This window comes from Onychostoma macrolepis, chromosome 20 (assembly GCF_012432095.1).
Source record: "Onychostoma macrolepis isolate SWU-2019 chromosome 20, ASM1243209v1, whole genome shotgun sequence".
Classification (NCBI taxonomy): Eukaryota; Metazoa; Chordata; class Actinopteri; order Cypriniformes; family Cyprinidae; genus Onychostoma; species Onychostoma macrolepis.
The window spans coordinates 18,243,627-18,260,264 of NC_081174.1; the positions used below are offsets into that span (position 1 = coordinate 18,243,627).

The 16,638-nt window shown below is 38.8% G+C and overlaps 1 protein-coding gene across 6 annotated transcripts in view; it reads right to left on the reverse strand.

The window, feature by feature from the left end:
- The window catches only part of sipa1l1 (signal-induced proliferation-associated 1 like 1), an 87,592-nt gene that overhangs the window by 4,067 nt on the left and 66,887 nt on the right, over positions 1–16,638 (reverse strand). For 2 of the 6 annotated variants that reach the window (XM_058754904.1, XM_058754905.1), the window contains 11 exons: positions 14,768–15,058; positions 14,495–14,647; positions 14,151–14,275; positions 9,009–9,106; positions 5,427–5,869; positions 5,000–5,221; positions 4,396–4,555; positions 3,399–3,621; positions 2,778–2,951; positions 223–334; positions 43–121 (listed from right to left, as the gene is read on the reverse strand). In XM_058754904.1, coding sequence (XP_058610887.1) covers positions 43–121; positions 223–334; positions 2,778–2,951; positions 3,399–3,621; positions 4,396–4,555; positions 5,000–5,221; positions 5,427–5,869; positions 9,009–9,106; positions 14,151–14,275; positions 14,495–14,647; positions 14,768–15,058 — 2,080 coding nt within the window. The remainder of the gene's footprint in view (positions 1–42; positions 122–222; positions 335–2,777; positions 2,952–3,398; positions 3,622–4,395; positions 4,556–4,999; positions 5,222–5,426; positions 5,870–9,008; positions 9,107–14,150; positions 14,276–14,494; positions 14,648–14,767; positions 15,059–16,638) is intronic. The other 4 variants (XM_058754909.1, XM_058754908.1, XM_058754907.1 and 1 more) reach the window with 4 other exon arrangements.

Below are 16,638 nucleotides of genomic sequence, written 5' to 3' on the forward strand. Positions count from 1 at the left end.
CAGAGTTACAAGGGTTGTATAAGTCAAAGAGGTACTCCTCACTTTCTTCAAGTCCTCCTGCAACATCTTCACCAAAGCTTCCAGCTGAGAAACCTTTCCACTGTAGCTTGAAGGCCCCTCGCTAACAGAGGAACCACAGTTAGGACAAAATGGATGATGTGCAAAAAACTACAACATAACTAAAACCACAAACATAAATTACACATTGCATGGTGGATGTACCTGGGGGAGAGTCTGGTGTGTGGCACTGGCTGCAGCTCTAGATGCTGAGGACTCAGTGAAGTCTCTCCTCTCTGACTGATGTCTTGAGAACTAAACATAAACCCTCTCTGCACTGAGAGAGGAATGGAAGAAGAGTGTGATGGAGTTGAGAGAGAGATGATGATGATGATATGATGACAAGCAGAGCATTAATTTAACTGTGAAGGCAGCATTAGGCAAATGATAAAGCAGCACCTCGAGCTGAACACAGACGCACATTCCAAGACATAATTTCACATCTGTCCATCAGTGCAAGTCCTCAGGGGACATTCCCATTAATATCACAGCAGTTCACACATTATTCTAAATCCTTACGTTTCAGAAAATCATGATATGACCAAATAGATTAATCCTTAACCTTATAAGCCTAAATAACTGTAAAGTTTAAAGACACATCAAGTTCTTGATCAGTAATGGGTGTTTCTTTAACTCTGGCCACTTTTGGCTCTGTGATCTGTTATTAAACTCCCGTAAAACACTTTTCACACTCTCAACAGGTTGTTTAATTTTACAGTCCCAGGAAACATTTTTTTTTTTTTTTTTTTAAATGAACATTCCAATCACAAGCACCATTCCTTCTAAAAGTTCATTTATGGGTGGTGTTTAATAATATTTTGTGGTGGTAATGACAGTGATGGCAATTTTTACATCTTTGGAATAAAATGGTCTGTAAGTTACATATTGTAGCTTTAAAGGGATAGTTTAAATTCTGTCATTAATTACTCACCCTCATGTCGTCCAAACGCATAAGACATTCATTCATCTTCAGAACACAAATTAAGATATTTTTTGATGAAATCCGAGAGCTTTCTGACCCTGCATAGACAGCAACGCAACTGACACGTTCAAAGCCCAGAAAGATCATCTTAAGGACATCTTTAAAATCAGTCAGTCTCTGCCACCATTCACAAGAGTTTACAAGCAGAGGAATGCACACGCATACATTGTGGGCGGTGGAGACTGACCCGGAAGAGAAGAAATCTTTGAATAAAGTTATTTTTGTTTTCTTTGTGCAAAAAAAGTATTCTTGTAGCATTATAGTTGGACCACTGATGTCACATGGACTGTTTTAAGGATGTCCTTACTAGAGGTCGACTGATTAATCGCCACCGATAGTTGATTGCCACAACTATCGGTTATCGGCAAAAATCCATGCCGATAGTTTTCCGGTTTCCGGTTTGCAACCGTTGCTGGAGTCCGCTGGCATTATACAGTACGAGAGCGGCCTCTAGAGGCGGAAATCACTGACAGCACGTGTTGTTTATTTTGACACGTGACACTGCGCGCTGCACAGAGCGGGAAACTCCAGACTCGCATTTAAATACAGCCGTCAGAAAAGCCTGCCGCGGAACAGAGCGACATTCACATAGTTTTCTATTAAATTACATTATATTTGTCCCAAATCGTTGTGAATGTACATAATGACTTCACCCTAGGCTATAAATTATGTATTGTGCATTTTTCAGCAAAACGTTTGTCTTTCTGTGGCTCTAATAAAGTCTGTATACTTCATATAGAGAGCTGTAGTACAGATCGCGCTCTCTCTTTCCGCTTGCTCTGTTTTTTTAAACACCGAACTTCAAACTCATTTATGCCACATTGTTCATTCTTGAAGCAAACTTATGTCCGTTTGGTGATTAAATAAATTGTTTTAGACCGCCACTTGATTTGAACGCAAAGCGTCTGGTGTGTGTGTGATACCTCTGAGTTCTCCTAGACGCAGCGCTGCGCTTTTGCCCGGTGTGTGACTCACTTTTTTTTTTTTTTGATTAGATAATTATCAAGTGTTAAAAAATAAAAGCAAATAAAGTGTTTGAGTACACATACAATATCCATATGTATGTAATTTTAATGCTATGGCCTTGTGTAGAGCATGGCTGTTGAAATTAAATGGTAAATAAGAGTCCATTCGTAGCATTAATGAAAACTGTAAATTTTAAAGTTTCTTCTTTTAACATTAGCAAACTATGAAATAACTTTAATGATCAATATAGTAAATAATATTAATATTTTTTATTCATTTACAAAGTATGGTTCAGTACTGTTGCTGCTTTTTTCACTTTTTTTTAGCTCTCTTTCAGTATCTATTTTGAAAACTATCGGTTGATTAATCGGTATCGGCCAGTGTGGTCCAACCTAGCTATCGGTATCGGTAAAATCTTTACTATCTTTCTGGGCTTTGAACGTGTCAGTCGCATTGCTGGAGGGTCAGAAAGCTCTCGGATTTCATCAAAAATATCTTAATTTGTGTTCCGAAGATGAAAAATGGTCTTACGGGTTTAGAACGACATGAGGGTGAGTAATTAATGACAGAATTTTTGTGTGAACTATCCCTTTAACAATCAAACCCTGGCATATAAAAGTGCTCATAGTTAAAAAATAAATAAATAAATAAAAAACACTTAGTTTTAATTTAACAAAAAGAACTCTCCCTCCTATGAAAGATGGACAGGTGGATTGTGCAAAGCTGTGACATAGCTGAGGAGGAGAGATAAAGAGAAGAGAAAGGGGCTCACTGCGCTGTGGTCTCCTCTCACCCTCGAAAGCATTGGCAACATCTACGAGGTGGGTCCAGTCCAGGCCGCTGTCTGTGTCTGTGTCCGGGAGGGGCATGAGGCCCAGTTCAGGAGGAGGTGGTCTCTGTCGCTCGTGCAGGTCTGCTAGAGAGGTGTCAGACGCCGAGAGGTCACCTAACACATAGCCAATGAGAAAACATGAGGTGGTGTGTGTGTGTGTGCGTATGTGTGTAATTGTGCGCTTTTGCCCAGTTAGAGCTTGTGGAGTGTGGAACTTACACAACATAAAAGGACAAATCTAGGGAAGCACTAACTTTAATTAATGGAACTACATCGCAATGTACTTTCATAGCTTGCGGTACTGAGTAAAAATCTTCTCAGACAATAAAACATTTAGCAGAATTTACTTTTGAAGTTGCATTTGTGTCTCATTTTTTTCACAAGAGTTTATTTGAGATCAAACAATAATTGGTGGAGCTCCTGGAGTCATGTCTCGGACCCCCTGTTGATGACTCCAGGCTTAATAGATTTGTTCTATGATATTTTGCATTTTCAGGACATCTCTATAGATTGTGCTAGACTGTAACAGCACTCTGACCCAATCATGACGGGTTGTCTCACCATGCATCTTGATGCCCATTTTGTAGGAAGGTCTGCGCAGTGGGGCGCCACGGGTGGTCGGAGATCGTGGAAGGGTAGAGCAGCTAAAAAGCACATCGCTGGCCAGAGCCTGCTCCAGAACTGAATCTCCCAGAGACGGCAACCGCTGACCCCGGTATATGCTCTCATCTGACAGGGTGCGGTGCAGAGAACGCCGCCCTGAGCTCGCTGGACCTGAGGAGGACTGCAGGGAAGAGTAGGGAAGGGATATATGATTGATGTCACTGACCCTCTGCTACCATTCCCAAGAACAATAACTATAATTATAACTATGTTAGCATCCATACTGATGTACAATAACATTCGGTTTATTCTAAGCATGTGTTCTTAACTGCATGGATTCTTATTGTGTGAATGTCTGTTTTTATCATTCATCAAGCTGGGGAAAAAGCATTTTGAAAGTGGTTCTTCTGTGTTATTATCATTGTAGTTGTGGTATGGAATTGTTATTATTTAAAATAAAATTTAGAATGATTTTTAAAACTACAGCATCTATTTATCGTTATTGCTATCATTATAAATTAAACAGGCCTTAATCCTCATTTTTGATAATTTTATTTTTCTGATAAAATGTACAGTTAAAATGTGATAAAAAAAAAAAAAAAAAAAAAAAAGGAATTTGTTTGTAGACTGTAAATTTAGCCAAAATGGTAAATAGATCAATAAGACTATAAAACAGTAAGAAGAATCAAAATAGAAATAACAATAATAATCACCATCATTACTATATGTTTATTTCACAGTAAAAAAAATTGTATTTAAAAAAAATAATTTATAAACGCTTAAATACTGCAAACTCAAAGCAGTCCTTTCAATTTATTAAGTTATGTCATGATTTTGATTTTATTTTGATGAATCGTTCATCCCTAATACCAGGTATAAACATGATGTGATTGGCCAACCTTACTCAAAAATGGAGCACACTGGCATAGTATAAGAGTTCTTTTAGTTGATGTACCTTGTCCTTGTGCTGCTTGGATGGGGGACTTTCTGGCGTGACAAGTTTCTTCAGATCTTCTTCCACTGTAGACTTGCACATGGCTTGAGGAGAGTGCAGATCCCTAAGAGAGGGCCTGGACTGAGAAGACCCGGGGTCTGCTCCCTCACCCTGTGGTCTTCTGAATTAAAACATTAAATTTGTTCATTTTAAGCCAATTTCTTCCACATTTACAGGATGAATATTGCACAGATTTCATTTCACTGTTATTACGCTTCTTCTCCAGAAGGGGGCAGTCATGTATTGGTAAAAAAAAATAAAAAAATACAAGAGCCACCGAGGAAAACAAAAGCTAAAATCTTTTTTTGACAAAAGATCACACATTTATTGCCGCTGAAAAGGAAGGTCAGAGAGAGCAAAAACAACTAGATCAAACTTAACTGTCTATAAAACAACTTGTGACAATTTGATCCAACAGGATCCAGCTAGTCCATGATTTATGAACTTGAACTTGTGACCGTTTCCCTGTGTGTATCTTTTCAAGCATCTCTCCTTCACCCCTTAAAAATCCTCTCACACATCTTTCGGCCATCCATAATCCCCACAGCCGAGCTCCTTCACTTACTTGCGCGTGTCCCCAAAGTCCACAGAGTTGATGGTGCTGCCTGGTTTCCTCCAGCCGATCAGGTATTTACTTGTAGCCCCCTGGCGCGGATAGAAACTCTTAGGGCCAGGTGACACTGAGCTCTGGGACGAGGAAGAGGAGGGGGAGGTAGCTGAGGAAGACTCTTCACGTGGGGAGCTGTGACTGGAGCTCAGGACTGCAGGGCTGACAGAGTGGCGTGTGCTGAGGAAGAGCCAGATAAGGGAAAACATGTCTAGACTACCTCAGAAAATAAATCACACACATACTTTATAGCATCATATTTGTAAAATATTACTAGTAAAAACATTTGATACAGTATATTAAAGAACTGCATGCAAAACTTGAAGGAGGTCTGAGTATTTTCTAGGTTGTTGCTAAAAAAAAAATCTCATGGCAAAAAGCACACCTAGAATAAGAGGCCATGTCACTCAGACTGTAGGAACTGCCATCCCGGACCAGTAGATGGGTCGGTGGACTTCGGGTAGTAGGAGGCCCATCTGCAGGGGACACTGGGGACTCGGCAGCGGGAGGGGACCTCTCAAGCACCCTCCGGCTCCCTTCTGTGGGGCTGTGCCAAGGTGAGGGGACTCTTTCTCTGGCACTAGCAGCTCCCACAGCTAGCAGAGAGCTGGAACTGCCATGGGTGGGGCCGTATGATGTAGCATCGATGCCGCTGTCAGCTGAAGCGCCCTGCAGGTAGCCACCACCACCCAGACCGTTCGGCTCAGACTCCGGCTGGTCTCCCATCCCTCCACTGCCCAGATCATACCACTTGTCATCGCTGTGACCCCCACTAGATGCGGTACTGGAGAGTGTATTACTGCTGGAGTGGGAGTACGGACCTTCAGACTGTAAGAAAAGGCCATATATTCAGAAAGTGCTACACCAAAGCAAATTAGGTTGCCCATCACAATGCCAGAGCAGCATATAAGTCGATCAACAAAATGTGGTGCAACCAACATGCTCAAAAAACAACAACTCATGAATGTGTGCTTTTAATGACAAGGCAAAGTTGTAAAATGTGGTGGTGTGCAGCTCCTCAAAAACTATGATATTTATCAGTTCATAACATTTGGATAAAGACTTTACATTGAAAAAAACATTTTATTAAAATAATGATTATCATGTAAAATCATGTTAAGGAAAAATATTTCGTAACAAAAGAGGTTTTATTTGCTGCTTACTCTACATTACATTTTCAGAGTAATTAAATTAAAATGTTTCTTGAAAATGGCATGAATATGCTTTCAAAATCAACATGAATACAAAGAATACATTTGCTCATATTACTGTTCAAACGTTTGGGGTCAGTATGATTTCTTTTCTTTTTTTTTTTGCAAAAAGTCAGCATTTATTTGATCAAAAATACAGTAAAACATGCAATATTTTGAAAAATATTACAATTTTTAAATAACAGATTTTTATTTAAATGTAAAATGTTATTTATTTCTGTGATGAAAGCTGAATTTTTAACAGCCATTACTCCAGTTTTCAGTGTCACATTCAGAAATTAATGACAATGACAATTTATTTATATGGCACAATTCATTTAAACTTCTGTCAATCAATGTGCTTTACAGTAAGTCATTAAAAACAGAAAAACACACAACAAACAAACAAACAATGAAGTTATAAAATCATACAAATATCCCATCAGCCATACGCTTTAGAAAATTAAAATGTCTTTAGCCTGGACTTAAAAATATTAACAGAAGAAGCTTGTCTAATGGAGAGTGGCAAGGTGTTCCAAAGCCTGGGGGCAGCAATACAGAAAGAACGATCTCCCCTGCACTTAAGCCTTGACTTAGGGATAAACAATAGACCAAAGGGATCTAATGGGTTAATACTCAGTCAGTAACTCACAGAGATAGGTAGGGGCCAAACCATTTCGAGATTTATAAACGAGGAGCAAAATTTTAAAATCAACTCTAAAAACAAACAGGCAACCAATGTAGTGAGCGTAAAATAGGAGTAATATGCTCCCTCTTAATTCCATTCAAAAGTCGAGCCACAGCATTTTGAACAAGCTGCAAACGGGATAAAGCTGTTTGACTAATCCCAAAATAAAGTGAGTTACAGTAGTCCAGCCAAGATAAAATAAAAGCGTGAATTACTTTTTCAAAATCTTTAAAAGAAAGAAAAGGCTTTGCTTTAGAAAGCAAACGCAGCTGAAAAAAAGCAAACTATGACAAATTAATTTATTTGATGGTCAAACTTTAAGCCATCATCAAAAATGAAACCCAGGTTTTTTACCCATGATTTCAGACACAGAGACATCCCACCCAAATCCAATTTCGGTGAATCTGAAATTTCAGACGGGCTAAAAACAATAATTTCAGTTTTCTTTTCATTGAAAATTAAAACATTTAATGAAAGCCAAGCCTTCACATCCGCCAAGCATGCCATAAGAGACTCGAAACCCACAGAATTTAGTTTAACAGGCAGATAAACCTGAGTGTCATCCGCATAACAGTGAAATGACAGCCCATGTTTTCTAAGAGGCAGCATTCTAGTATGCTGATTGGTGCTCAAGTAACATTTCTTTATAATATCAATGTTGATAAGATGCACTTCTTAATATTTTGTGGAAACCGTGATACATTTTTTCAGGAGTCTTTTAACGAAGTTCAAAAGAACAATATTTAATTTGAAATATAAATCTTTACATTTTATAATTTTTTACTCTCATTTTTTATTAATTTAATGTGTCCTTGCAGAATAAAAACATAAAACAATATTTCAAAAATGTTTTTTAGTATTATATAAATATATTTAAAGCTGCAGTCCGTAAGTTTTGCCTCTTTGTCGGCATCTATGTTTAAAAACCTGGAATTGCAAGCTGCTTGCTGAATTATCTGGCTTGCATGGGTTGTGAATTGGCACGGCACCAGAGCGGAGGAATCTAATGTTTTGAGGTGAATGTGTGGCTGGCAGTCAGTCACCGCACCGGTGTGGATGTTTACTGTACTTCGCAATCACAGATTCTAGCCTGTGTCTTGGAATATATGACCCAAATAAGAATTTTCACTGTATATTGCCATCTGAACAAGTAACAAGTTTGCCACATTTGTTCTGACCAGCTGAGGAAAAAAGCATTACCATAAATCGCGCTACCAATCTAAAGATCAATTAGCTCATATCACATCAAACCGTGCAAAGTATTATTATTGTTAAACTTTATTCTCAAATTATTAATGTTAACAACATCAGCATTGCATGACAAAAGCAAATTATTCTCCCTTCGAACTGGTTTTCTTTAAATTACAAATCTTGTGTAATCCCAGGCTATCTGTAATCAGAAGCACATTTAAAACTGAAATATAATTTAATTTCATTCACATGTGTTTCATAAACACATAATCCTCTCTAGATTACAATCCGCCATCAAAATGATACATTTAATTATTCTATCTGCTGTGAGAAAAGGCTATAAACGATCCGTCACCTGCAGGATCCTCACATACGATAGCATACTAGCCAGGATAACTTCTTTACGTTTACAGACGTGACATAATGACGCAGTGCCATGCTCGAATTTCCCACCAAAACCTACCTGTACTATTCAAATTAGAAAACATTATTATAAGCTAACCGTTGTGAATCGGGTTAAAAGTAAGGTGATAGTTTTGAACACTGGCTGGTTATGTACTTGCTCAAATATTGATTTTGGATCATTTTTAACCAAAAAAAGTTACGGACTGCAGCTTTAAATATATATAAATATATTTCTATAAAAAAAAAAATTACAAATCTTACCGACCCCTAACTTCTGAACAATAACATATTATTGACCTAGCTGCTAAGGTGATCTAAATGGATTTCAGTCTTAAAAGATTACTTTTAACTAACCTTCAGACTGACATATTAACTTAGCATTAACAAACTCATGTTTGTGCTATTGTATAGTGCACTTAAAGCTCCTTTAGTGAAGAGATACCACGCGGCATCATTTTTAAGAGCGGTTATATGCAGCAGTTCGAGAACCCACCTGGCTGCCCTTCTTGGGTGAAAGGTGAATAACCTGTTCCTGTCTCTGGATGCGTGGGCCGCCTGAGTAGGACGAGCTAGACTTAGTGACTGGAGCATCTACAGAACATAAGAGATAAGAGTGCATTAGAAAACAGGACATTAGACGGTACTTAACAGAAAAAAACCACTCTGGTGAATACTAAAAATGAGGGCACAACAGCAGAGAGGAAACCGACACACTTGAGACTCATTTAGATGAGCAATGTCATAAACAAAACCCGAAGTACACATGCATACGTGCACGCACACGCAATGCATACATGCACACATTATAGAACATAATTCCTTCGAAAAGAAAAGAAAAAGACTGTTTGATTTCCAAGCAATCTAATTTGACCAATATAGCTAACATAGTCTGGGCTGATTTCATTACAGGATATTGAGTGTAAATGAAACTATTGTGTAATTGTTGGCCGTTACATAATGGCCAGCATAACAAAAATAGATGTTACGAGCAATTAAAGCACACAGACTTCATGAGGGGGAGGGGATGGATGGACAGGAAGCAGAGCGTCAGAAAAGATACAGACTTGAAATGATCCTAAAACATCAGACACTTTGTGCGTCACAGTTCACACAGGCTGATTATACAGGCTATAAAGACATAATCGAGTAGACTTCATTCTGGACATACATTTGTGAAAACATTAGGGGAAAAGGTCATTTCTTTGTACAAGAATGAGCCACTGCATTTTGTCAGAGGGGGGCAATTCCTTTCGAGCTTTATGAAAAGGCTTTCCTTCCCCTCTTGACACCCCACTTCCTGTCTCTACCTCCCTTCAGCGATTCAAAGCAGAGTTTTGTTTGTTTTTCAGAATAATAATACCTTGCAGTATCTCAGAAGTCAAACTCCGTTTGAACAAACCACAATCTTTTAAGACAAATTCATTCTTTAATCAATTCAAATTCATTCCTGAATAAACAATTCTGTGCTAGCATGCTTTAGAAAAATGGAGCATCGCTTCAGGAAAAGTATCTAGAATTTACTGGGAAAAGTATAAGCTCAGATGTCAACGAGCAACATAAAATGACAGAAATCTGCCAAAATTCCTAAAAGTAGCCCTTGTATGCCTCATGATTTTGGTCAACAGAACAGATCTCAAAAAATGTTTTCACTGGCCTTCCACCCTCTTCTCTTCCTTTTCCATCTTCTTATATTTGTCTTCCTCTAATAACAATTTCTGCATTACTTATTCATCAGTAGTTATTTCTTATACATTCCTAAGATTATGGAAAATTTATATAGATAAATATCAATATAAAATATTTATTTTTAATTTAGTAGTTTTCATTGTGGTTCAAGAAGAACTTAAAGGGATAGTTCACCCAAAAATGAAAATTCTGTCATTAATTACTCACCCTCATGTCATTCCTAAACCGTAAGACTTTCGGAACACTAATTAAGAGTCAATGTGACATCAGTGGTTCAACTGTAATTTTATAAAGCTACGAGAATACAAAAAGCATTCTCGTAGCTTCATAACATTAAGAACCACTGATGTCACATGGACTATTTTAATGATGTCCTTACTATCTTTTTGGGCATTGAATGTGTCAGTTGCATTGCTGTCTATGCAGGGTCAGAAAGCTCTCAGATTTCTTATCTTAATTAGTGTTCCGAAAGTCTTACGGGTTTGGAACGACATGAGGGCGAGTAATTAATGACAGAATTTTTGGGGTGAACTATCCCTTTAAGGTTCTTGAGGTTCAAAGCCAACCCAAAAGACAAAACCGACAAAGGTCAGCATGTCCTCTTATGTCCTCTCATGCTCCGAACAGTCGACTGCAATCATGAGAGCGGCGTATAATTCTAGGCTGCAGTAACATTTACAGCACGGGTCATATAGTTGACTGGGCCGAACGGCTCAGATGTGTTTTGCGTGGGCTGGACCCTGCTATTACCGTCCGGGTCTCTGAGAGGTCACATAGCGGAGCTAAGAGGGGTCAAAATGTGGAGGTGGGCCGCTTGACCACAACACTCAGAGAAGCTGAAAACAGAAAGATGGTTTCAGAGAAATATACAAAAGAGGGGACATAAACAGAGACAGAAAGTGAGAGACAGAGAGACACAGTGGAGGCAGCAAGACTGCCTGCAAGTCCTGCAGTCTAATAAAAAAACAAACCAAAAAAACAAACCAAAAAAAAAAAAAAAAAAACGGGAATATTCCTGTCAAAAACAGGAGACATGTGGAGAAGCAGAGGAATGGAGAGAGGAAGAGAAACAAGAAAAATACGCAGAAAGGGGGTGGCAGTGTGAGTCACAGCACACTTGGACCTTGAAGAGTGAGAGGAGAGAGGGGGGGGGGGGGTGCTAGAGGCACACAAAGCGCTGCTTACACAACCGTACCAGCAGGAAAGAGGAGGTATTTCTGTCTTCGCTTGAACCCATACACAGCCTGCTGTTCAGAGACACCGTTTATGTTTGCTGCCTTTCACTGGACACAGCTTACTTTCAAAGGCTATGCTTGATCTATCGAGCGCTCTAAGGTTGACCACGGTTATACAAGAGAGAGGTATTCAGGGGGAGGGAAGGATCAGATGATCTGCTGTGTGTTAGAAGGGCGAGAAGACCGAACGGAGCCGACCTGCTGTCAAAAACAAGTGTGGCCCAAAAAAAGGAAGCCGTCAAGGCCAGGTGGAAATATGGGATAACGAAACCACATAGCCTACAGCAAGGCAACAAGGACTCAGATGATACGTTTCAATGCATTGGTTTTCATGCTAGCACGTCTGTTTTAAAGAGTAATGTGTTTGCCCAAGGTTGGGTTAAAGAAATGCGTCACTTTCACTGTTTTATAATGAAAGCACTTAAGAAGAAAGACTAGGTTTTTACATATCTTCAAGTGAATTTGAGTGGCGTTTGCCTGCGTGGCCGCCACTATGCTAAGGTGTCGTGGGTGGTTGCTTGGACATTGCTATGCGGTTGCTAAGGTGTTCTGAGTGGTTACTTGCAGGCTCAAGTCAGAAGAGTCTGCCCTCAAGTCTCTTTGATATTCTGATCCTCAGATCCTTTCTTCAATGTAAGTCTATGGGATTTTTTTGCCCACTTTATCTTTCACTAGGTAAAGCAAGTCTGGGCTCTTCCAAAAGTAACATCATGATTTGAGGAATGTCTGTACCATCAGTGTCGTTATTGTTAACTAAAACTACTAAAAATTCGATTTCGGTTATTGGAATTAAGTTGAAATAAAAAGGTATAAATATTAGATTAAAAATGTAAACTTCGAAAACAAATGAAAATTAGAAATGGTGTAAAAGAAATACGTTTGAGATATATTACTAAGATTAGTAAACTGAACCTATATATATAAAATATTAAATGTATATATAAAATATATATATATAAAAAATAAAATATATATATATATATATATATATATATATATATATATATATATATATATATATATATATATATATATATATATATATATATATATATATATATATATATATATATATATATATATATATATATATATATATACACACATACACACACATTTAATATATATATATATACACATTTAATATTTTATATATAGGTTCAGTTTACTGTATATGTATATATATATATAGTGACGGATCGGTGGCCCTCCCCCTCATCATCACCACCCCCGTCCCTTATTCACCGCCCTTCACCAGGCTCCCGACTGGAGTGGGTGGATGAGAGGCGGCGTGTGATGAGGCACAGCTGGACTGAATGAAGCCTCATCACCGCCGCTGTTAAATGCCCAGCGCGCCTCTCCTCGAGAGACCGGTCTCTTCCCCCGTGCATGCACGCTGGTGTCCTCGTGGGTCCAGGAAGGGTGCGTAGAGGGACATGTGAGCTGCAGAACCCGCAGTCCGGGAGAACGCCGCACCCGTATTACGGCCGTCGGGCCAGGATGCCGGGCCGATCAAGTCCCGCCAAAGGCCGAGGAAGAAGAGGAAGAGCCGCCGCTCAGAAGAAGCCGCCGCCCCTCGTAAACCGGACCAGAGCGGGAGCGCGTGCGGCCACCGGACTCCGCCCCTTCCCTGGACCCCTTCCCCTCCTGGAACACTGCCCTCCTGCACGAGCCCCCGCAGCACAACGAGGACACCAGATCCCCCCCGTTTATTTTGGACACTTCTTCCCCTGGACACTTTATTTTATCAATTTTGTTTAATAAAAGCCTCTCCGAGGCCTGACGCCACACCCACTGTGTCTGTCGTTGGCTCCTCCCGTCACTATATATATATATATATATACACACATACATACACTAAAACTAATAAACTGACAAAAGTTTATAACAAAATTATTAAAAATTAAACTAAAATGAAAATAAAAGCTGAAAAAAAAATAAAAGCTAATTAAAAATATTAATAAAATCTATAATAGTATACAAATACTACTAAAATAAGCATAGCACAAAAGGTGTAAGCAAGTTGATTATACAAGTAATATAAAACTAAACTACCTGTTGTTAATTTTTAAAATAATTTTTTTTCTAAAAGGTACAAAATAAAGTTTCCTGTATAATTTGCATCATTAGCTGAGAGACAATTTTTCATATGTAAGCAAAATGGACATTATAACTGAAATATGGTCATAACTGAAAAATGAATCAGAATTAAATCAGCACAAATCAAAAGCTTGTGAATCAGAATTAAATCCAGTCTGCAAATTGAAAAAAGGTCATATTTCCATTATAAAAGCATCTAATTTAAGAAATGCTTGAAATCAGCTTCGAGGATGTGGTGTTACTGTGAAATAAAGCAGAATTTTTATTTTGTTTTCTGAGTTTATGAATTGTGTCACGCTTTCATGAGTCTAGAAGCAAAGTCTATAATCACGCTTCATTGAAATATCCAGCTCTGAAAGCCTCAGAACCCAGTAATACATCAGCAGTACTATTTCTGTCATCATGCGTTTCAAAAACGTCAGTTTTTGAATATTCACTGCCATTCTTCTAAGTCCATTCTCCTTTTCAGTCTTTCATTCAGTTAACTGTTTTGTTTAGCTCATTCATTTTTTCCAGCAGCCTTCTTCATTGATCTCTTCTCCTCTCACTTCCAGACACCTTACATTTATCCCCCTTCCCTTTAATAATTCATCACTGATGGAGTGTGGTCTGACCTGATGTCGGTTTGTCAGAGCTGTCCTCTACTCTGGGCCAGCTGGGTGTCGACTTGCCACTGCTTCCATCCTCTGCCCCCAATTGCCGCTCCGCTGGGAGAGGAGAGTGCCTGTTGTGCGCAAATCTATAACGGAAACATAAACACGCATATGCTGTCAATCGCTTGCATCATTTTGCGGTCGATGCCAGAGTCATCTTGTCATAAATAATGCTGTGTGAAAGCATGAACAGATAAAGCGGTGAGATGACTGGGTGATTAAGGGATGGACGGTTAAGAGCTTAAAAAGAAACCAAAGACAAAGAGGAGGTAGACAGTAAGAGGAGGTGTTTTGTAGAGCCTCACCCCTCCGGCATGGACTTCTGCCTCCAGTGAGCAGAGCTGCCTGAGCCCGTGTCACTGGAGCAGGAGAGGTTACTGGGGGAACTGCGGTTGTGCGGCGAGCGGCCCAACATGAGAGAGGAGGTCAGGGCATAGTTCTCAGAACCTGGAGACATCCTGAGAGAGGTAGAGAAAGAGCGATACACACAAATACAGATAAACACGAGAGACAAAAAAATGAAGGGGAAGTGCAACTTAATGAAAGCTTCACTACATACAGGCAACCATCGAACGCACCTTTTAGAGTCCAGAGGTCGGCCGTCACTAGACACGCTGCGGGGGATGGCGGCGGCTCTTTCGGGCCGCTCGGCAGAGAGGGTCTTGCCCATGCTGGCCCCCAGGCTGACGGCACGGTTCGGGGTTCCGCTGTGACTCTGAGGTGAGGCGGTGAGGGACTGCTGTGGGCTGGATGAGGTGCGCTGCCATTTGTTGTTATTGCTCCGGAAAGGAAACTTGTACTCAAATGAGCCACTCTCATTGCTGCCCTTGTATTCAACGACTGGCATGCGGTGCAGTTCTGAACAGCCCCTGCAAGACGAATTAGGCAGTTAGTGGCAATGAAGAGCATTTGACTCGCTCTTAATGGTGAAATCAGCTATGTACACTGCTGTTCAAAAGTTGATAAGATTTTTATTTGTTTTGGTTGCACTTTATTTAACAGTATGTGTACTAACAATGTACTTACCTAAGAAATTAATGGGTAATATAAGGTAACTACATGGGTTAAGGTTAGGTTTAGGGTTAGTGCTTAGTTGTTGTTAATAATAAGTACATAATATGTACATGCGGAACAGGACTGTAAAATAAATTGCTACCTTTTAAAAAAAAAAAAAAAAGAAGTCTCTTATGCTCACCAAGGTTGCATGTATTTGGTCAAAAATACAGTCAAAACAATAATATTGCAATATATTAGCATAGTTCTCAAATAATTGTTTTCTATTTTACTATATGTGACCCTGGACCACAAAACCAGTCTTAAGCCACTGGGGTATGTTTATAGCAATAGCCAAAAATACATTGTATGGGCCAAAAATCATTAGGATATTTAGTAAAGATCATGTTCCATGAAGATATTTTGTAAATTTATTACCGAAAGTATATCAAAACTTCATTTTTGATTATTAATATATATGGCTAAGAACTTAATTTGGACAACTTTAAAGGCGATTTTCACAATATTTAGATTTTTTTGTACCCTCGGATTCCAGATTTTCAAATAGTTGTATCTCAGCAAAATATTGTCCTATCCTAACAAACCGTATATCAATGGAAAGCTTATTTATTCAGTGACGTATAGATCTCAATTTCGAAAAATTGACACTTAAGACTGGTTTTGTGGTCCTGGGTCACATATTTTAAAATGTAATTTATTCCTGTGATGGAAAAGCTGAATTTTCACATGCCACATGATCCTTCAGGAATCATTCTAATATGCTGACTTAGTGCTAAATAAAAATGCTGAAAACAGCTGCTTGATATTTTTGTGCAGGATGGATGAAAATAAAGTGCAAAAGAACAGTATTTATTTAAAAGCTATTTATTATTATTTATTAAAAAGTTACTGAACCGACTAACCAACCAACTATTCTAGCTAACTAAAATAAACAACATTCTCTCTGAAAGGCTTATAAACCTCTAGGCTCTTTTAACATTTCTCAAAACTTAAGTGACAAATTAAACTGTAATTTTAGAAGGCATTCTCAATTTAATTCTCAATGGCGCATACAAACCAACTACTGAATCCTGTAACCAACTCGGAATAAATACACACAGGCTACAAATATGTGCCTGCACACGGAGCTTTTGTGTCAAGAAACAATAAATTGGGTGTCAAACATCACCTTTGCAGGCTAATACTGTACCCTTTTTGTGGCTCAATCCAGTTTTAAACCCAGAGGACATATAGAGGAGTGTCAGTTTTTAGTTTAGACAAAAATATAAACTGTCAAAAAATGGAAAGGGGAGGTTTTCGAAAGATAGTAATGCACCAAAAAAAAATGTAAAAAAAGAACAGTGAACAAATAAAAATCCGGTGGGTCTAATGATTTGTAGTTTAGACCCTGATCATTATAACCTTCAAGTTGGCACGGTGCCTGCAGGCAAGCCTA